The following is a 20,146-nucleotide window of genomic DNA, read 5'->3' as shown; positions in this document are numbered from 1 at the left end:
TAATTTTTTTCAGATTAATCTATTTATTTTTTCATATCTTACAGACAAAAAAATTACAGTTTCCAACTACATTATGCACAATAAAAACTAGGTATATACAGATGTCTGCTTTGCAAATATTGCAATTAGCAATAAATATAATGTTTAATTTTTGATTTACAGTACAGCTCAGATATTTGCAACAGAGGAGACCACACAAGGCCGGCATCTTGTTCACAATGATGCAGGATGACGATGGAGGATGACTCAGTTGGCATTGACAAAGGACTGGTAGAAGGACATGAGCTGGGCTTGGAGGTCCTGGGCGTAGGGGTCAAGCTTTCCTCTCAGGTCCTCAGCATAGGGGGCCACCATTTTCTTCACGGAGTTGGCTCTTTGACTGAGCTCCACCTGCACCTTCTCGGTCATCGGGGCCACACTATCCTGGAATTCCTGCAGGTGCTGGTCCACCTTCTGCCTCAGGTCGTCGGTGTAGGGCCCCAGCTGAGCCTGCAGGTCCTTCACGCTCTGCTCCAGGCTGGTCTTCAGCTCCTCGCTCTTCTGGGTCAAGGTGGTCCTCAGGGCCTCGGAGTCCAGGGAGTCTGCGTAGGGGACCACCTCCTGCTTGAGCTGCTCCACTCTCTGCTGGATCTGGGCCTTCATGTCCTCGGTGTAGGGCTCCAGCTTCTCCCTGACAGTGCCCAGCTCCTTGGTCAACACGTTTCTAAGCACATCAGCCTCTGTGGTGATCTTGGCCATCAGGTTCTGGGCTGCAGGGGGAAGCTGCTCCTGGAGAGTGACTGCATAGGTGCTGGCGAGGTCGGCGCTCTCTGCCAGGCGGGCACTGGGAGACAAAAGCAAAGATTAGACCAACACAATGACTGTGTATTACCAACACGTGTCGGCCCAGTCATCATGGTCCAGTATCACTCTTACGACTTACTTGACTTCCTGTCCAAACTCAGACTTCCTGATCATGTGCAGCGTGTCGTCTGCTGTCTGGGTGGCCTTCGCAATGTAGTCCCAGAAAGAATCAATCAGCACTTCCATCTGTGGCTTGGGCTCATCAGCATAGAAGAGGTTGGCATGACAGCCTGTTCAGAGGACATCAGTTTGAGATTAGTGAAGAATTTATCAGTTAAATCAGTTTATTTAGTTTTCTCAACAAGCAATACAACATCATCTTTGACTTGGCTTTATAAAAAAAAACAAAAACACTGATCAGGTAAAAGCTAAACTTACCAGACAGCACCGCAATGGCTATTACCACAAACGCCTTCATGACTGTGTCTTCCTGAAAAACAACAGCAATGTAGCTTTAATCTGCATTAAGTCAAAACTTTCATATTTCCCTCCTGAAGTTTTGTTTTGAAATGTTGTCTAACTCTCACCTGCGTGTGGCTGGTGTATCTCTCGTGGTTTAGCGGGTTTGTGAGTGTGTGAGGGAGCTTCCGTGTATATATACTGAGGCCAGGTGACAGTTGTAGGCAAGAGCCCAAAGTCCAGGAGTTCCTGCCATGTTGTCACGACGGCTCTCTTCCTGCGTCTGCTGCCTCTCCCGCATGGCTACTATCACATGACTCATGAGGCTACGACCCACAGACACAATCTCTAATTCTGCACAGAAGTTAGGTGCATTGTAGATATGTCATAACAACAAAACTTACCCCAAAAGGAATGTTGCCGATGTTCTCCTCTGACCCCCTTTCCAGAAAGCATTGTGATAAACTATCCACGTAGTTCATTGCTAACAGCCGGGAGATAAGTCCAGATAATCTTGGAATTCTTACAATGCTGGACTTTGTTTTAGGGTCCGGCAACCTGAATAAAATACTTTTTGGAATGAAAAGAAATACTATCACACAGATTATCAACTTTATGTTTTACCAGAAGGTATTTGTGCCAAGTGTCAATCAGTAATGGCAACAGGGTCAGAACTGCAATATCTTCCAGTGTCATTGTATTTCCCTGACACTGTTGACACAGGCCCACATATTGGAACAGTGAGATGAAGACATCTCACTGTTCGAGGATGATGATGTTCTAAAAGGCCTGAGAAGTTTTAGAACATCTCAAATAACTCCAATAATAAAGTTTGAGTAATGTGTAAACCGCCAACCATGACCAACAGTCCCCTAATTACCCCAAATTTATAATAATTTATAATTTTATAAACATCATTCCTCTTAACATAACTTACTAACTCACCAACTAACTAAACTCACTCACTCTCTCACTGGCTGACTACACAAAAGGTAATGTCAGAGGTAATAAGGGTTTCATCTTTTACACAATATCAACTTATAAAAAAAGACCTTAACGGTACATTTAAACGTTACTGGTCTTAGGAACAATCCTTTGAAATATTCACACAGTGATTGAGCAGATTACAAAGTAATTCCTTTTTTCTTTTCATCAAGACCCTCAGGGATAAAAAAAAAAAGACCCATTCTCAGTGAGAGCAAACAGTGACACAATGAGGATTTCAATCTGATGCAACAAGACTGTTCAGGTTCACTGTCTTCAGCTGGAGGGTGTGAGACGGTTTTTGACACATTTGATTTGTTTTAGTTTTGTTCTTAACTGAGATGTGAAAAGTCAGATTGACGCATGTGGACATTGATCTATTCAGTCACCAGCAGCTTGAGTCAGTGGAACCTTTGTTTCATAGCTGCTGCTGCACAAGTGAAACTGTTACATGAACCATTTAGTTAAATAAAATAGGACAGGAATAGTTAATTAAATCACCAAGTGGCTTTGCTGGAAAACGCTCTGTCCTCTCTTTTTGACAGCCTCTCTGTGGGCATTGATTTTTTTTGTTGACCTTGTAACTCAAGTTAGATTTTATGTACTTGTAAAGGCCTAATAGCAGCAAACACATTGTTGGTGCCTAGTTCTCAAAGTGGGAGTTATTTTGCTTACACATTTCTCATGTTTGAGAATGACATGAATGGCTTTTTCGCTTTCTGCTGCTTGTACAGATTGGAACAATTTCCTGTATTGTCAAACTTCTGAGATACTAAGTTATTACTGAGCAAGCAGTTTTGTTCTACTCTCTAAACGGCTTTGCTCTTCAAACTACTACGGATCACTTAGAGGAATAATAGGAACACCTAGTTCATAGTAAAGTTCACAAACCCTTTCTCCATATAAAAAGAAGCAGGAGATACATAGATATACAGCTGAGCCCACTTGTATGAAGGACCCTCAGAATAAAATGAAGGACTTCTCAGTGAAATGTTACAGTTTCAAATCTCAGACAATTTGAAGGAGCTCTTGTAAGGCTTCAATGGATGACGGTGTCTGACATTGCTGACCTTTGCTCTTTGTGATACACTGAGATTACTGAAACGTTGGCGTGACGCAGAAACCAGAGCCATAAATTAATGCCACATCAACTTGCAAAATCTCCTGCTATTAGAGACAATAAAACAACAGACTCATATCTCATCAAAGCTGGGCATCAAAGACATTAAAGAAAGACATTTTGCATGTCTCTGCAGAGGTTTATCAGTGGCCTAGAACAGCTCAGTGATAACAGATGTGAACTATGCTGTGAGGACAGGGTTTGTTTGAGGTGAAACGTTTGGATTTTGTCACTGTAACACTGATGTATCACACTTGCAGGTGTTTGCATCATTTAAGGCCATAAAGGGATGCATTGATAGTCATAATTACAAATAAAAAAATTGCAAAAGCCGCATAATCACTGATATATGAAGCCTCAGAATCTGGGTTATGAACTTGTGTGTTTGTTCGTGTGTTCTCATGTGTGTGTGTGTGTGTGTGCGTGCATTGCAATAACAGTATATGGATGTGTGTGTGTGTGTATGGATTTTCTGGCAAAAGGTCTCAGTGAGGACAGGGTGAGGCAGGGTGACAGCAAGGCACTAGCACCTGGACTTTGGGATCATTCCTTCCTGGCTTGCTATAAAAGCTGCTGGACTTCACCAGCTGGACACAAGCATTGACTGGTGGATTTGCAGATACACTCGCAAAACTCAGGTGAGCTGGAGAACTAACGGGAGCTGTCTGGACGCCTGCTGCTCGCTGTGGTGACTTAACTCTCTGTTATTTGTTTTGTCTCAAGGTCTAAGAAACATGAAGGTCCTTGTCGTGCTCGTCCTTGCTGTCTTCAGCGGTGAGTATGATGGAACAATAATGTATTGTATTTTTAAAGTGAATTTAAGATTGTGAAAAATACAAACTGCACGATAAATAAATATGAAACTGTCATACCTCGGAACAGGCTGTCATACAGGACTGAACAGTCTCACTGAAACTAATCGCGTCTTCTCTGAACAGGCTGTCATGCCGACTTCTTCCACGCTGATGCACCCAAGCCACAGATAGAAGTGATGACTGATGCTTTCTGGGACTATGTTGCCAAAGCCACCGAGACAGCTGATGACACCCTGCAGATGATCAAGAAGACTCAGTTTGGACAGGAAGTCAGGTACGCCATACAAAATGTGTGACCATATGTGACATGAAATACACTGGATGCTGGTACCTGAGATGCAATTCTCCTATGAATTTGTCTTAATCTTAATCTCAACTTTCCTGTCCAGTGCCCGTCTGACAGAAAGTTCCGACCTCGCCAACACATACGCCCTGAGCCTCCAGGAGCAGCTTCCCCCTTCAGCCCTGGACATGATCACCAAAGTCACCGAGGAGGCTGACGTGCTGAGAGAGCGTATGATCACCGAGCTGGGCACCGTCAGGGAGAAGCTGGAGCCCTACACCGAGGACGTCAAGGCCAAGATCCAGCAGAGAGTGGAGCAGCTCAAGCAGGAGCTGGCCCCCTACGCAGACTCCGTGGACACCGAGGCCCTGAGGACCACCCTGACCCAGAAGAGCGAGGAGCTGAAGACCAGCCTGGAGCAGAGCGTGAAGGACCTGCAGACTCAGCTGGGGCCCTACACCGACGACCTGAAGCAGAAGGTGGACCTGCACCTGCAGGACTTCAAGGAGCGCGTGGCCCCGATGACCGAGCAGGTGCAGAGCGAGCTGACCCAGAGAGCCCAGCAGGTGAAAGAGCTGGCCACCCCCTACGTCGATGGGCTGAGGGAGAAGCTGGACCCCTACACCCAGGACCTCCAGGCTCGTCTCACCGCCCTCTTCAACTCCTTTGTCAAAGCCAACTAAGGCCGAAACTTCATCCAGAACATTCACCTTGTATAGAAATATAACAACATAAACTCACCGGTTTTGAAATCTGAAGAGATCTATAGATTTGTTTACATTATTACAAGTAGATAAATTGTAAATATTGAGTGTTGGTCTGTGACCACAGCGTTCTCTCCCTTTATGATGCAAATAAAGTGAAAGCCAAACGTAAGATTGCATGTCTGCTGTGTTATTTTTGAATCCACAACGAAATTATTATTGAATGGTGATAAGATTTCAGGTGTTTTTTTGCTTCTAATGTCAGAATATCTTTTAAATCAAAATATTAAATGAAGGAATTGATAACATTGACCGAAACAACAACATATCATTCCTGATTAAATTGCACATAACACAAGAAACCGGGACGTTCCTGGACCTCACTTCACACATTACTGGACCAATATACTCTGATAAGAATGAGTGCCCTCTAGTGAACAAGTAGAGTCACTCCATTGAAGAGATGCAGCTGCTTATATCTGCAACAGGGTCGAGTCAACTTTAATGCTCTTTCACATTTGTATAAAAATAAATAAAAAAAAAAAACTTTCTATATAAGCTCTACAAAAACATGAGGAATAAATCTTTTCTTCTTTGTTCTTTGTCTGGTTGCAAAATCTCCAAATCCCCCCGGTGCTGCTGTTGGTCGATAGGACAGAGGTTTTCTACTCTGATTCCTGAGTAAATACTAATATGATTCTAACTATTAATTATTGTTACTAATGTAACTTATTAATAAGAGCCTGTCATTGATTGGTATTGTTTTTACACCACCCTTCTGTCATATTTTAATGGAAGCAGCAAAGAGCTTAGATGGTGTTTTGTTGCTCTTATTGCAGAGGACTCTTTTACTTTACACTCACTCAAAGCAAGAGACTTAACCTCTTGGAAAGTAGCGCCAGTGGTGTATAAAGTACTTGAAAGCCATACTTGAGTAAAAGTACAGATATCTTACGAAAGTGACTCCGGTTAAAGTAAAGGTCACCCGTCAGACAATGACTTGAGTAAAAGTCTTAGAGTTGCTCATATTAAATGACCTTAAGTATCAAAAGTATCTGGTGTTGAAATGTACCAAAAAAGTACCAACATTAAAAGTGCTTTTTATAGTAGGCCTATACAGACACAAAACAACCCAAAATTGTTCAGTTCAGGATTTATTTCAACTGACTGAACTTCTAGCGACAACAAATAATCAACACAACAGAATAAACAAGTGCCTCTTGATTCTACCTAAGAACACTAATAGACCAAATGAACATTTTGTGTCTATTAGCTGTATTGTGTAACTGCCTGGATGTTTACCTGCCTGTAATCCTGCCCGCCAGCTTGTCCACACATCTACATGTAAGCCTGTTTATTTATCATTAGACTATCTTCACTGAATGGGCCTGCGGTTGTGTTTGCATTTGTTTCCAGCAGGGTAACAATACACCTGTAGGGTATCTTGCCTGTAGGGACGGCAAAGTGAAGACACAACCCTGCTTGAAGTTGTACACATTAGCCAGTTTGTACAATACATATAAATAGACTCAACAGCTTCTAAGTGGTGTTGAGTCAGCACAAAGGGCGACTAAGGATTGGAATTGGCAATATATAGATATATAATATCTTTGCAAAAACTATATTGGCATTATAGTGAGTGGAAAACCAGTGGTGGGAAGTAGAAATACTTCATTACTGTACTTAAGTAGATTTTTCACATATCTGTACTTTACTTGAGTATTTATTTTCCTGACGACTTTTACTCACTACATTGGAGCACAAACATTTTGCACATACAGGAAATTGCCTTGGTGTTATTGGTGCACTTAACATAAGACAACAATATAAAAACAACAATATATAACAAAATAGAATAAAATGGAATAAAAATATATACAGTAACAGAGTTATGGACACGTGCGGTGCTAAGGTGCAGTGATAGTGCCAATAATATATAAATTATAAATTATAAATTATAAATTATAAATTATAAATTATAAATTATAAATTATAAATTATAAATTATAAATTATAAATTATAAATTATAAATTATAAATTATAAATTTAAATTTATATAATTCCGAGCTCCTGCAGGAGCGAGAAGGCGAGAGAGAGAGAGGTGTGCCTCGTGTAAAGGTGCATGTTGCGCCAACCTCTGCTGCTCAAGTAACAAGCCAGTTTTGAGAATGTAAGGTAAAGTAGAGAGTACAGATATTTGTGCTCAAATGTAGCGAGTAAAAGTTAAAAGTCGTCAGGAAAATAAATACTCATGTAGAGTACAGATATGTGAAAAATAAGTACAGTACAGTAACAAAGTATTTCTACTTTGTTACTTCCCACCACTGGCCGTGGGTTTCGAACAGGGCATGTCCAGGTCTGTCTCTGCAGGTCTGGAGGTTCATAAACACATCAGGCTTCCACCTTGTTTTAAAGTTTTCCTTTTGTGCCTCCATCCCTGCAGTCAGATCTCTCCCACGCTGTCTTATCCAGGGGCAAACAACATTCCTCTGTTCTGCCCCCAGCTGCCACAGGCTTTGCACGCCATTAACCCTCCAAACACACACGCAGCTCCCATTTCGCCTTTTGTTTGATTAAATAAATAAAAAAGGAAAAAAGAAAAAGATTAAAGATTGTACGTTTTTTATAGTTAGACACGCTATCACCTTTTCAGATGTGTAAATATACTGTAAATGATTTCTGCGTGTTTAACACTGGGTTCTGTTCTTTTTTACTGGTTTTAATATGTCGCTTTGTCTAAAATATTTTGGACTATTGGTTTGAAAATGCTGTGTTGGAATGAGTGGCCTCTAAAGGTGGAAATGTGTATTGCAACCCACTGAATAACCCTAATCTCACCTCCCAACTGCGTAGAGCTGTTTTCAGACATGACCTGCGGGCAAAGTCCGACAGAGACAGGAAATAACGTATTAATTCTACCGCGGGAAGATCAACATGATCACTCTCCTCACATAACTCCACTTGACTTCCTTTGGACTTTATACTGAGAGACCAGGTGGAGAAAGTCCAAAGGTAATCCCGAGGGTCTCAGTCGAACATTTGCATTCACACAAGCACATCCTCCGGAGAAAATACTGGGGATCTGCGGAGTTCAGTGCATGTCTGAAAGCAGCTTAGGAGAATGTACAGTAAACTCCAGTTAACATGAGAAAAGGGAAATGCAATGGCGGTGCAACATGCCCGACACTTGTTGGAAGAGATGTATGTGAAGGGCTCATTCTAACCCAGGCGAATACATCACTTTTGCTACTTTTACATCTGGTGTTTACTACAGTCCTTCTCTGACACAGAGAAGAGCGTCTGGCCCAGTTTTAGTTTGAAACCTCCGTGACTGTGTGAGTCTGGACAGTCTGGTTCCAGTGACGCAAAGGCACACTTTCACTTCCTGATTTGGGTTTTTTAAACTCACAACACGACTACCACATTGAACGCAACAAGGGTTTCTAACCCTTATTGTCAGTAACACTTCCACCCTGTCATTGGTTCAAGGAAAAAAAACTCACTTTGACATACTTTTCGCTCTGCTAGTTGATCCTCGTTTATAACACTTTCTTCAACCGACTGCAGAGTGGACATTCTGCTACGTGGTTACATCAGCATGCATGTGCGAATAATCGTGTCATATGTTGGGTGTATTTGCACGGATAGAGGTCATTTTCATTTAAAAATTCATAAATATTATTCAAGAAGTCTCAGGTAATTAAAACTTTTACATTTCTGACAGTTGAGTTGCTAAATCCTACTCACTGGATCTTTCACGACTAAAATCAGATTACACTGATAGATCCTTAAAACTAAATGTTACCAGATAGCAAACAGGCAAAATGGAAAAGGCAAAGAAAATGAGTGACACTGAAATCCCTGTACTATCCATCTCGTGACATTTTTGATTGATTAAAGCGTGTAATTGATGGAGCAGATTGCCAAGATCAAGAGTCTGAATTTAAAATGTAGAGAGTTTCGATATGTTAGGTAACAGTTATAATCGTCTGTTTCCTCTGGTATTCAGAGCCGGCAGAGCAAGTAGAGGAATACTTCAACATCTGGGGAAACGCCTGCAGGCTTTACATGTTATGATTGACACCACTATCATGTCAGTGTGATGAAATAAAATCGCTCAGGTTGCAGTCACTGCCGCTACTGCTACAGAGCGCAGGTCGCCTGTTTATTTCAAGTTGATAATATTGAACAAAATTCACCACATTCAACATTTCACTTTCTTGTTCCGTTTAACATTATTCAAGTGTGAAGCTGATGAGATGAACGATTCTCAAGACCTTTGCAGAAGTTTCTGCATGGCGTCAACACCTTTAGACATCAGGCTTATCTCCTTTCGCCTCCCAGGATAAGTTCACCACCAGCTCGTCACTTCACCCTGAGCATGTCGCTGCTACGTGAATCCGACTCGGGAAACCTTTATCACAGAGACATGGAGCCACAAGCTTCAGGAGCCACAAGCTTTAGGCTCCGTAAGCACCAATCTCCATCAGCTGACTCTGACTCAGGCCCAGAGGCTGGAGGATATGCTGCGGGGAAAACAGTAATTTCTAAAGACAAACAGCCAGTTCAAACAGCTCTGAGCCATCACATGTCAACAGCAGTAACCCGGCTGACTCATCCACACAGATGCTTGAATGGTCTGAGGGGTGAGATCCTGCAGGTTTAAACAAATTCTTCACACCAGCTCCCAGAGAACACCAGAATCACGTCTGGGTTACTGTGGTTCAAACCAGGGAAAGATGCCCTCTCACGCGATCTGTCCTGATAGACGTTGGACATTGCCTCTGTTGTTGTGGTGCAAAAGGAGAAGCGACTGTTTATAGCCTTGTCAGATGTTTTACTGTATTACCTCACATTACTCCTGTCCCTCTGTTTCCCTTTCCTGCCTTCTGTCTCTCTCTCTGTCCTGGTCACAATGTGGGTTTATGAGGTTGAGTGTGTGATCTCTCTCCTCACCATGTGTTGCTGGTCGGTCACTCTGGTCCAGGTCACTGAAAATGAATAACTACATAGTTGTGGTGCAAGTACATGCTTCTATCAACATAATAAACAAAACGCGTCTTGATAAATGTGTAAAAACTCTAAAGGGTCAGCATGAGGATATTTTGCTCAGAACAATGGTTTGTTAATGGGATTACACAAAAACTACTGGACAGCTTTCAGCGAAGGTTTGATCGATGTGGCCGGGGTCAGGGAATTAACAAACCCTTTTTTCAACATTGCCAGATCGGGTGTTTCTCACCCTTTTCACAGATTTCTCAGAGAATAGTCCATGGATCCCAATGAACATCAGGGGAGATCTAGTGAGTTTAAATGTTGTTTAAAGGGGTCTGTTCGGGCCTTGGTGGAGGTTTGCACTCTACTGGGTGTTTCAACAGGATGGAACTCCCGAAGTGACATATTATTGTTGTGGTTTACCAAGATCAAAGGTCTTCCACAGAAAAGTTACACTTCAACATTAAAAAAACTGTTTCATCTCATTGTTAAAAACACCAAAGAACGTCTTGTTTCACAATTACAAACCAGCTGGACAATCTGGCACTGTGTCCTAATCTCATCAGTGAGCTGACCTCTCAGAGTTATCACACACTCGTGTTATCACGTCCTCACACTAATTACCCGCCCAAGTCGTGCCAGTTCACACTTTGTTCTCGTGTAAAGTTGCATTTCTGTGGAAAAAAAATGACAGGACATCGAAAACTGTCGGCTTGACAACGAAGAGACTAAGTGCTAAAGGACGAAGGTCGTTACACATGGTCAGCGAAGGACTCAGAGTTAAAGTTGATAGCAAAACAATGGATTTTAAACATAGGCAATGAGAAAATAAAACAACACACTGAGATATATCATGGCTGGTGGGGAACAACCTCAACCTTTGTCTGTCATTTGTTAAATTGTGGAGTTTAATTCAGGTGAGATAGTTTTCAGTTACTGGAGAAAACAACAAATAAAAACAGGTCGAATATGATACAGTCTGTGAGTCATTAATAGTTTGTGCTACTCAGTGGTGGAAAGTAACAAAGTAGAAATACTTCATTACTGTACCTAAGTAGATGGTCTTTTAGTGTTCTTAGGTAGACTCAAGGGGCACTTGTTTATTCTGTTGTGTTGATTCTTTGTTGTCGCTAGAAGTTCAGATGCACCTGTCCAATACTATTTTAACCTCAGCATCTCGGGTTCAAAATTTGTAAAATTATACATTATATATATAGTGTTGTTATAATTTTTCAGTCAGTTGAAATAAATCCTGAACTGAACAATTTTGGGTTGTTTTGTGTCTGTATAGGCCTACTATAAAAAGCACTTTTAATGTTGGTAGTTTTTTGGTACATTTCAACACCAGATACTTTTGATACTTAAGGTCATTTAATATGAGCAACTCTAAGACTTTTACTCAAGTCATTGTCTGACGGGTGACCTTTACTTTAACCGGAGTCACTTTCGTAAGATATCTGTACTTTTACTCAAGTATGGCTTTCAAGTACAGTAAAGTACAGATATGTGAAAAATCTACTTAAGTACAGTAATGAAGTATTTCTACTTCCCACCACTGGTTTTCCACTCACTATAATGCCAATATAGTTTTTGCAAAGATATTATATATCTATATATTGCCAATTCCAATCCTTAGTCGCCCTTTGTGCTGACTCAACACCACTTAGAAGCTGTTGAGTCTATTTATATGTATTGTACAAACTGGCTAATGTGTACAACTTCAAGCAGGGTTGTGTCTTCACTTTGCCGTCCCTACAGGCAAGATACCCTACAGGTGTATTGTTACCCTGCTGGAAACAAATGCAAACACAACCGCAGGCCCATTCAGTGAAGATAGTCTAATGATAAATAAACAGGCTTACATGTAGATGTGTGGACAAGCTGGCGGGCAGGATTACAGGCAGGTAAACATCCAGGCAGTTACACAATACAGCTAATAGACACAAAATGTTCATTTGGTCTATTAGTGTTCTTAGGTAGAATCAAGAGGCACTTGTTTATTCTGTTGTGTTGATTATTTGTTGTCGCTAGAAGTTCAGTCAGTTGAAATAAATCCTGAACTGAACAATTTTGGGTTGTTTTGTGTCTGTATAGGCCTACTATAAAAAGCACTTTTAATGTTGGTACTTTTTTGGTACATTTCAACACCAGATACTTTTGATACTTAAGGTCATTTAATATGAGCAACTCTAAGACTTTTACTCAAGTCATTGTCTGACGGGTGACCTTTACTTTAACCGGAGTCACTTTCGTAAGATATCTGTACTTTTACTCAAGTATGGCTTTCAAGTACTTTATACACCACTGGCGCTACTTTCCAAGAGGTTAAGTCTCTTGCTTTGAGTGAATGTAAAGTAAAAGAGTCCTTTGCAATAAGAGCAACAAAACACCATCTAAGCTCTTTGCTGCTTCCATTAAAATATAACAGAAAGGTGGTGTAAAAACAATACCAATCAATGACAGGCTCTTATTAATAAGTTACATTAGTAACAATAATTAATAGTTAGAATCATATTAGTATTTACTCAGGAATCAGAGTAGAAAACCTCTGTCATATCGACCTTTGTTTCTTACCAACGTATTTAAACCTCAGTCATTATCACAGCTCTGTGATGGAGATGGTCATGACAGCAGTGGTCTGACTTTAAGCAAATATTTGTTGGCTGCAGTTTACAGTCTCGTTCTGCGTCAAACTTCCCCTCTTTTGTGCCAATTTCACAACCCTGGAGATTTCTTGGATTATTTTACAACATAAATACAGATATGTCCTGTTTTTTCCTGCTTGTGGCTCCTGGATAATTTACTTATTTCGTTCAGGGTCTTTATCTGTTTTTTTTTGTTGTCGTTTTTTTACAGGTTATGCAATCTTTTATGTTCTCTTTTCTCCCCCCATAAATCTTGTACAGAGTTGGACCGCACCGTATCCCCATGCTCCAACATGCCCCACGAGTGCTGCTGACACATTATTTCTACTTCATGTACTCACTAGTAATTTAAAGGTCTACTTCATGCACCATTATGTGCCTCAAGTGAGCAGCAAATGAATGTATAGTTGAAAAAGCATTTGGACGATAGGAGAATGTGATTGAGATGCAAAGGTACCCTATGCGTTGGGGGTTGTTCATCTGCCAGGGGTGTTTAGATGCAAATGCAATGAAATGCAAATGTAATGGTCTGAAATGCATGTGAAGCAACTGAGGTTACTTCCTGGTGCCGGGGGGATTTATATTCAGATTAGATCACTGCCGATAACAATCTGAGAAAAAGCCTCAAGGAGCTTCGGTCGTTATAAACAAAACCTGCAAAAACAAAAGGCAGAGGAGAAATTTAAATGTCTGTTACCACCATGAAAAAGGCAAAAGACACAAGAACATTGATTGAAAACAAATGCAAATATCAAAAAACTAAAACTTGATCAATTTAAATTCTTGGAATTGCCCAATCTGTAATACCACATCGTACTCAATTTAAAGTTACATAACAGTTTAACAGCTTCAGCTCCACCAGCTTATTATAAAATAAATTCTCTTTATACAGTAATTAAGCAGTAATATATATCCTACAATATATGTACTTTTTTTAAATATGATTTATCTTTATACATTTTAATGCATGACTTGACTTACATGCTAGAGGTTTATTTTAATGACAATTTGATATTTCGACATCCAAGGGCATCTTTTTAATCTTTCATCTTTAGCTGATACAAGAAATACAACATGACAAACAGAGCTGTCTTTGGAATCAATATCTGTGGAACAAATAAGGAAGAACAACAAAATAAACATGACGTTCATCATCAGTCTGTGACTGGACATGAAACTTTGACCCCATTTATTCTTGTGGCAGCAAGTTGCTCAATCAACACTTCAAACTTCGGTCGCAGTGTTGGTGGCACGACGTGTGTGCAAGGAAACAGGATTACACTCAGCACACAAATCATCATCTCCACGTGAGTGAGCGCCAGAATTCACCCCTCCCTACCTCCCTCCGCCCACCCCTCCCTCCACCCCTCCCTTCCTCTTCTCCCCCCCATCCCCTGGGACTGTATAAAAGCCATCAGTCTCTGCTCAGGGAGTACGAAGAACTCAACCCTTCAGGTGAGTGAGAGCAGCATGAGACCTGAATTTCGAAGGAGATGGAGTACATAGCCAGTCATTGGGTGTGACTGTGTTTATCTTGTCAACTTTTCTCTCCTTCCACCTCAACTTATTTTACCTTTCTATTCCACAGGTGCATCTGTCCAGCAACCATGAAGTCTGTAGCTCTGATCCTTGCCCTGGCCGTCATCACTGGTAAGTGTTTCGATAGTTTATGTACCAGCAGCATGTGATTTTCTCCTGTTCTAGGTTATTTATGTGTGTTTTCTTATGTCTGTCCACAAAAGGCTGCAATGCCCGTGTTGTGCGCCAGGCTGATGCCACCCCAAACGCATGGGAGGACACTGTGGAGCGTTTCTGGACTGCCATCTCTGAGCTGAACAACAACGCTGATGGACTCGTGGACAACCTCAAGGCCTCTCAGCTCAGCAGGGAACTAGAGTAAGTTCATTTGACTTTGGTTTTACCTTGAAGTGCTCCGTTCTTTTCCAGGTCTCTTCTCCCTCTTCCCAGTTCCTGCATTTTTCCTGCATATCGTAACTGGCCCCTGACACTTGCATAGCACATTTGTGACCATCCTGTTCTTCTCTTTTCTAGCACTCTGATCACTGACACCATGGCAGAGCTTTCAACCTACACAGACGAAATCCACACCAAGCTGAGCCCCTATACTGACATGTCCACCGGTCAGCTGTCTCAGGACATGCAGCTTCTGGCCACCAAACTGCAGAAGGACATGCTTGACGCCAAGGACCGCAGCACAGACTATCTGGGTGAGCTCAAGAGCATGATGGAGCAGAACTCCGACGATGTTCGCAACCGTATCGGCATCTACTCCACCAAGCTGAAGAAGCGACTGAACAAGGACACCCAGGAGATCCGCAAGTAAGTGGTGAAGTCTTTCTGACCTATTCTTTATTTTTCACTCTTGTCCAACTTGTGAAACTAAAAATGATCTTCTCCTTCTCCACCACCAGCACCGCAGCCACCTACCTGGGCGAGCTCCAGTCCCGCGGCTCCCAGAGCCTCGACACCGTGAAGGAACACGTCCAGCCATACATGCAGCAGGCCGGCGACACCGCCAGCAAGAGGCTGACCGACATGTCCACCTTGCTGCAGAGCCAGGGTGAAGTTCTGGGCGTTCAACTGCAGTCCCAGGCTGAGGAGCTCAAGACCCAGCTGGAGGCCACCGCTGAGCAGCTGCGCACCTCCCTGGAGGGCAAGATCGATGAGCTGTCCGAGCTGATCGCCCCCTACGCCGCCAAGATCCGCGAACACGTTGATACCATCATGGATAAGGTCAAGGAGACTACCTCTGCTTAAAGAAAGACTCTTTAGGGTTCTTTTTTTTAAGGGTTATAGATGGTTTATGTTAGTAGAAGGAGAAATGAGTAAAACACAGATAGGGGTCAGTTGAAAGCGGTGATAGTGTTGATCTCTTCATTTTGGGTCTGGTGTTCAGGAGTTAGGAGGTTGACGAGAGGAAGGAGGGAGGATGAGGATTTTCTTGCTCCTCACCCTAACTTCTCCTATCAACCCCCTTTCTCCACGAACACAAGCACCACAGTAAATAGCAGCCTGTCATGCACAAACAGACGAATATTTGTAATATGCTTTGCTTTTTCTACTTTGAATTAACTCCCCCCCCCTGAAATTTTACAATTTATTTCGTTTGGTTGCAAAAAAATAACTGCAGAGTTTGAGCCTCACGGGCAGGAAACTCAAACCAAAATAAATGCACTAAAATGTCATAGTGAAAGGAATCTGGGAACAGGCAGTCATGTGTAATTATTCTGGAGCTGAGACTGAACCACTAAAGTGCCCCTTTGTCCGGGCTGTTGTATTGTTGTCGCTCACACTGAGTTTGAGTGTAATGCTACCAGTCTGTTTCTTCAGTGTCCCCAATGTTTCACATGTCCTCAAAGCTGCTCACTAACTGCACACGTCCTGTGGCTGGACTGTGCTGAACAGTGCTGAGTGAATAAAGAACCTGGAAAGCATTCTCTGTCTCCACCTCGTCTCTGAAAATGAACATTAAACTAAAGTGTGGTAAAAAGATGAGATTCACATATGTTAACACACAGAGGCACCACAAAACTGTTACATTTAATCTCAGAATAAAAAGACAGTCTCACAGGTTTTACACCAAATAATTTCTTTCTTTATTGCAGGCAATTTACAAATGCCTTAATAATACTAAGCTGCAGGTTTACCCCACTTGCCCTTATACTTAGTAGCTGTTGCATAAGGCTACATGAGCTAATTATATAAGAGAATTTTTCTGAAGCCATTGGCTACTTTTCATCCACCTCCTGACACGTAACACGGAGGCCTCCACTTCTTTGCCAAACTCTTTGCTTACTGCTGCTGTTCACTCACAATTGATTCAAGAAGAATTAAAAAAAGGTGAATTCTTCTCCCCCTTCTTGTACTTGTACTCCACCCCAAGCATCTCCACCGTTTCCCCCCTAATGCAGCCACCCATCACCCCCGCCCTGTCTATTTTTCTAGTCCAGTCTTGTAAAGATCTGCTTGCAGATTCCTTTCTATTGATCACAGCAGGCATTTGGGAACACAGTGTGCCCCAGACTGAATCAATGCGATGGTGACCTTGCTCCTACCTTTCGCTCAGCTTGGCAAAAGTAACACAACGTGCATCAGTGCACTTTTATACACATATTTGCATGAGCATGTCAATAACAAGCCGTCACACACATATATTGTCAGAGACCCAGTGTGCTTGCGAGGACATGCGCCCTGGTGGCCTGGTGGTAAAGATGCATATCATGAAACTACATTGTTTGTTTCTGGCAATCTGTTGCATGTCATCCCCTCAGGCAAATAAAAGCTTTACTGTAAAAGTGTGTGATTGTGTGCTTTATGTTTCTTATTACTGTAGTTTTTTAAGAAACATACCAGTACCACGTAAAACATGATCACAATCTTGTTTCAGTGCCGTGAAATGCAAAAGAAGATTAAGATTTTCATCTTTCTTCACATCTGGACCTGCCGCAGGCGATGAATACGGTCCCCATTGTCCTCAACTCAGAGAAGTACCTCTTGCATTCAAAGCTCCACTGATCAAACTCAGCAGGCTTTTTGCTTTGAAGAGACGAGGCCAGCAGAGGACACCATTTGTCCCTCGTTCATCTCCACTCCTCTTCTCTGACCCCTCCACTTGAATCCGTGCTGCACGACGCTGCAGCTGTGTTTTCATTTATGGAGATTGAGCAAACTGTGTCAGAAAATAAAGCTGCACAATCTCTGTGAACGATAAAAAGCAGCAGCAAGCGTTACATTTAATGAGTAGAACAAATGTAGAGAGACAAGTACATTTTGAAAATAAAGAGTCAGGGTCACGAGGGGCAGAAGACATGTACCACTAAACCCTATTGACCATAGTGTGAAAGCAGCTGGGGGTCTTTCTTTTTATTCGTATTCACGACATTTGATGTTGCACTTTTTACAGTACGCTCTTAGAAAAAGAGAGAACATTCTCAAGAAATACAATGTTATGGCTTTAAATGACATGTAGCTATTGTGCAACATAGAAGGAAGGCGGTTCGATCCTCCTCCAAAGTGTCCTTGGGCAAGACACTGAACCTCAAATTGCAGCCGCCAAAAACAGAGCTGAGCATGCACTGCATGAATGTGTTCCTGGCAAAACGCTCTTTGAGTGGCAAACCAGTAACAAACCACCCACCATGGCCTGCATTTCTGTGAAAGTTGTGCAATTATTCATCTGTACAAAACAACCTTTTGGTCTGACAACAAAACATGTTTACCACTTCTCTCTGTGTTAAAGGGCATCGCATGTAAAGTGAAAGAATGACTAACATGGTGACAGAGGTGTTTGTGCCCTATGAAATCATTCCTGTCAAAAACCGGAGCTTGTTTTGAAACTCAGACAAGTGAAACTCCTTCGCCCGACTGTCCGCTGTTTTGCGAGGACCAGACTGGAACGGTAAAAACAGGAAAACCACAAGCATCCTGCCGTTTCAGCACTTCTGCTCCGTCTGTTCTTATAGGGTGTCTGAAACCTGAGCACTGCCCAGCAACAACAAAAAAACAATACTCCCAGCAATTTATCAGGTGCTAGCAAGCCCGTGACTGCAAGTAACCCCTCTGATAACACCCCTGCAGAGATTTTACCCCCCCATTACAGCCACCGCTCTTCTCTCCTTCCTCTCCCTCCCATTCAGAGCTGGCACACAACACCAGGCTCTGCAGGGGCCTTCAGCCAAACACAAAAACAGCTTTTTTGTAAGCTTGTTATTGCAAATTGGGAGCACGCAAGACATGCACTTTCACGCCCTGTGCCTCCTTCAATTATTCAAGAGAGGATTATATGCACGCAAGAACAAGCTCATACATAAACCTACTGGCCACTTCATCACAAAAGTAATGGAGATTTAGTCTTTCAGAGGTGTTGTGTGAGAGTGGAGGCATGTGAAAGTTGATTTGATGCAAGCAGAGGTCATTCAACAAAGCATTAGCACCTTATAGCTCAAATCATCGGCAACAAATGTGCATTTGGTCTTTTGCAGACTGCCTGGTGTGAAAGTAGATGTGTTAAGTGGTGGTGAAGACTTTAAACTATCAGGGACAGACTTCCTGGCTCTTACTCAGGTCACAGTTTTTAATGAGGGGGTTACTTCAGGTCATGCACTTTACTGTTTTCTCTTGCATGCCAACTTACACAATGGGCCACATTTGGATTTGTCTGATTTACTTCCCTATTAAGAAAGGGAAGGTCTGGATAAGAGAGACAGAAATTAGGCAATGGGATTCTAAGTCGGGCATTTAATTAAAAAAAAGAAAGGGACGATATTTTAAAGAAGTCTGCTTCAGTCTGCAGGCGACGACTTCTGCCCCATAACGCACAATGCAATATGCAAGATTTAGCAGAGTTTGTGAAAAAGAATCAGAAATTAAATAAATAAGTAACGTGCTGTTAAATTCTGAGGTTCTTATGATTTCCAGTCATATTTAATTATACAATAATTTAACAATTCAAACAATTCAGACATATATATGACTTTTTTTATATTATAAGGATACATTAGTTTCTATTTTTCTATTTTATGAGCTCCACCTTGACCAAAATCTACATTTACTTTAATTTCAATGCCTGTATAATAATATTGATAATTTGTTACCTAATTCTGTATCCAAATATTTTTTTAGTTTAACCCCATCATTTTGAAATCAGGACTTTTAAAGATAACATAAACATTTTTCACTCATTCAAGGGATTATAATACATCTCCATACCCTAAAAATTATACAGTAGGCCACAATAAAAATATCAGTATGAACATGTACAAAAAATGGACGTGGAGGTTAAAACAAAAGATAAAGTAGAAAGAAAATCACAAATCATTTTTTTTCACGTTTTTATTTAAAGTCAATCTTTTGAATATCTAATATTGATCCTGTTTCAGAATGATTCACGACTTAAGTCCGTCTTCTTTATCTAAAACCCTTCGTTCAATATATACATGCCTGTTTGACACATGAGTCTTGTCCAACACGTCAGGTTCAAAGGACAGCTGAGGTCTACACTGGTAATAATGACACTATCAATACTGACCTATGTTCCTTCAGCAGCACGTCTCACCTTATCTACCGACACCATTATTAAACTCTGACCCAGATCCCATGACATAACCGCACAGCTGGAATCTCCTCAAAGATAGATAACAACTTGATTGTATTCTTAGATTTATTTTTGCTGCTAGATGTGAGCTATGTGGACACATTTCTGATTTTGAAATGATCAACTACACTTCTTGTTGTCAAATAAGTGACTGACACCTACACCCCCTCCCTGCGGAGCCTCTGACACTCTCCTGCAGCACAGGACCCATTGTGCAGAGTTTCTTTATCATAATCACTATCT

The 20,146-nt window shown here is 41.6% G+C and overlaps 4 protein-coding genes across 4 annotated transcripts in view; 3 read left to right on the top strand and 1 right to left on the bottom strand.

Moving 5' to 3' along the window:
* On the bottom strand, positions 1 to 1,455 carry LOC133013631 (apolipoprotein A-IV-like). The gene is made up of 4 exons (XM_061080632.1): positions 1,371 to 1,455; positions 1,222 to 1,273; positions 923 to 1,073; positions 1 to 823 (listed from the first exon to the last, which is right to left on the bottom strand). The coding sequence occupies exons 2-4, from the start codon at positions 1,259 to 1,261 to the stop codon at positions 247 to 249; spliced, it is 768 nt and encodes a 255-aa protein (XP_060936615.1). The 5' UTR covers positions 1,262 to 1,273; positions 1,371 to 1,455; the 3' UTR covers positions 1 to 246.
* Positions 1,456 to 3,917: 2,462 nt separating this feature from the next.
* LOC133014809 (apolipoprotein A-I-like) lies at positions 3,918 to 5,320 on the top strand. The gene is made up of 4 exons (XM_061082074.1): positions 3,918 to 3,984; positions 4,070 to 4,120; positions 4,285 to 4,435; positions 4,551 to 5,320. The coding sequence occupies exons 2-4, from the start codon at positions 4,081 to 4,083 to the stop codon at positions 5,125 to 5,127; spliced, it is 768 nt and encodes a 255-aa protein (XP_060938057.1). The 5' UTR covers positions 3,918 to 3,984; positions 4,070 to 4,080; the 3' UTR covers positions 5,128 to 5,320.
* Positions 5,205 to 20,146, top strand: part of apoc2 (apolipoprotein C-II) — a 31,963-nt gene continuing 17,021 nt past the window's right edge. The window contains exon 1 of the mRNA XM_061082077.1: positions 5,205 to 5,214. The gene's annotated coding sequence lies outside the window, so the exon portion shown is untranslated. The remainder of the gene's footprint in view (positions 5,215 to 20,146) is intronic.
* On the top strand, positions 14,202 to 16,244 carry apoeb (apolipoprotein Eb). Its single transcript, XM_061080396.1, has 5 exons — positions 14,202 to 14,244; positions 14,378 to 14,439; positions 14,532 to 14,685; positions 14,842 to 15,129; positions 15,222 to 16,244. Exons 2-5 carry the CDS (start codon positions 14,397 to 14,399, stop codon positions 15,565 to 15,567), a joined length of 831 nt encoding a protein of 276 aa, XP_060936379.1. The 5' UTR covers positions 14,202 to 14,244; positions 14,378 to 14,396; the 3' UTR covers positions 15,568 to 16,244.

The sequence above is a fragment of the Limanda limanda genome, chromosome 11 (assembly GCF_963576545.1).
Source record: "Limanda limanda chromosome 11, fLimLim1.1, whole genome shotgun sequence".
NCBI classification, from domain to species: domain Eukaryota; kingdom Metazoa; phylum Chordata; class Actinopteri; order Pleuronectiformes; family Pleuronectidae; genus Limanda; species Limanda limanda.
This window is presented reverse-complemented; position numbering and strand designations above follow the sequence as displayed.

What these genes read in the sequence shown, in the direction of transcription:
- LOC133013631 (XM_061080632.1), bottom strand. Translation starts at nt 1,261, where the DNA reads ATGAAGGCGTTTGTGGTAATAGCCATTGCGGTGCTGTCTG. An exon ending in AGCCATTGCGGTGCTGTCTG is followed by an intron (nt 1,074 to 1,221) that starts GTAAGTTTAGCT and finishes TCCTCTGAACAG; the next exon opens with GCTGTCATGCCAACCTCTTC. An exon ending in GAGTTTGGACAGGAAGTCAA is followed by an intron (nt 824 to 922) that starts GTAAGTCGTAAG and finishes TTTGTCTCCCAG; the next exon opens with TGCCCGCCTGGCAGAGAGCG.
- LOC133014809 (XM_061082074.1), top strand. Translation starts at nt 4,081, where the DNA reads ATGAAGGTCCTTGTCGTGCTCGTCCTTGCTGTCTTCAGCG. An exon ending in CGTCCTTGCTGTCTTCAGCG is followed by an intron (nt 4,121 to 4,284) that starts GTGAGTATGATG and finishes TTCTCTGAACAG; the next exon opens with GCTGTCATGCCGACTTCTTC. An exon ending in CAGTTTGGACAGGAAGTCAG is followed by an intron (nt 4,436 to 4,550) that starts GTACGCCATACA and finishes TTTCCTGTCCAG; the next exon opens with TGCCCGTCTGACAGAAAGTT.
- apoeb (XM_061080396.1), top strand. Translation starts at nt 14,397, where the DNA reads ATGAAGTCTGTAGCTCTGATCCTTGCCCTGGCCGTCATCACTG. An exon ending in TGCCCTGGCCGTCATCACTG is followed by an intron (nt 14,440 to 14,531) that starts GTAAGTGTTTCG and finishes TGTCCACAAAAG; the next exon opens with GCTGCAATGCCCGTGTTGTG. An exon ending in CAGCTCAGCAGGGAACTAGA is followed by an intron (nt 14,686 to 14,841) that starts GTAAGTTCATTT and finishes TCTCTTTTCTAG; the next exon opens with CACTCTGATCACTGACACCA.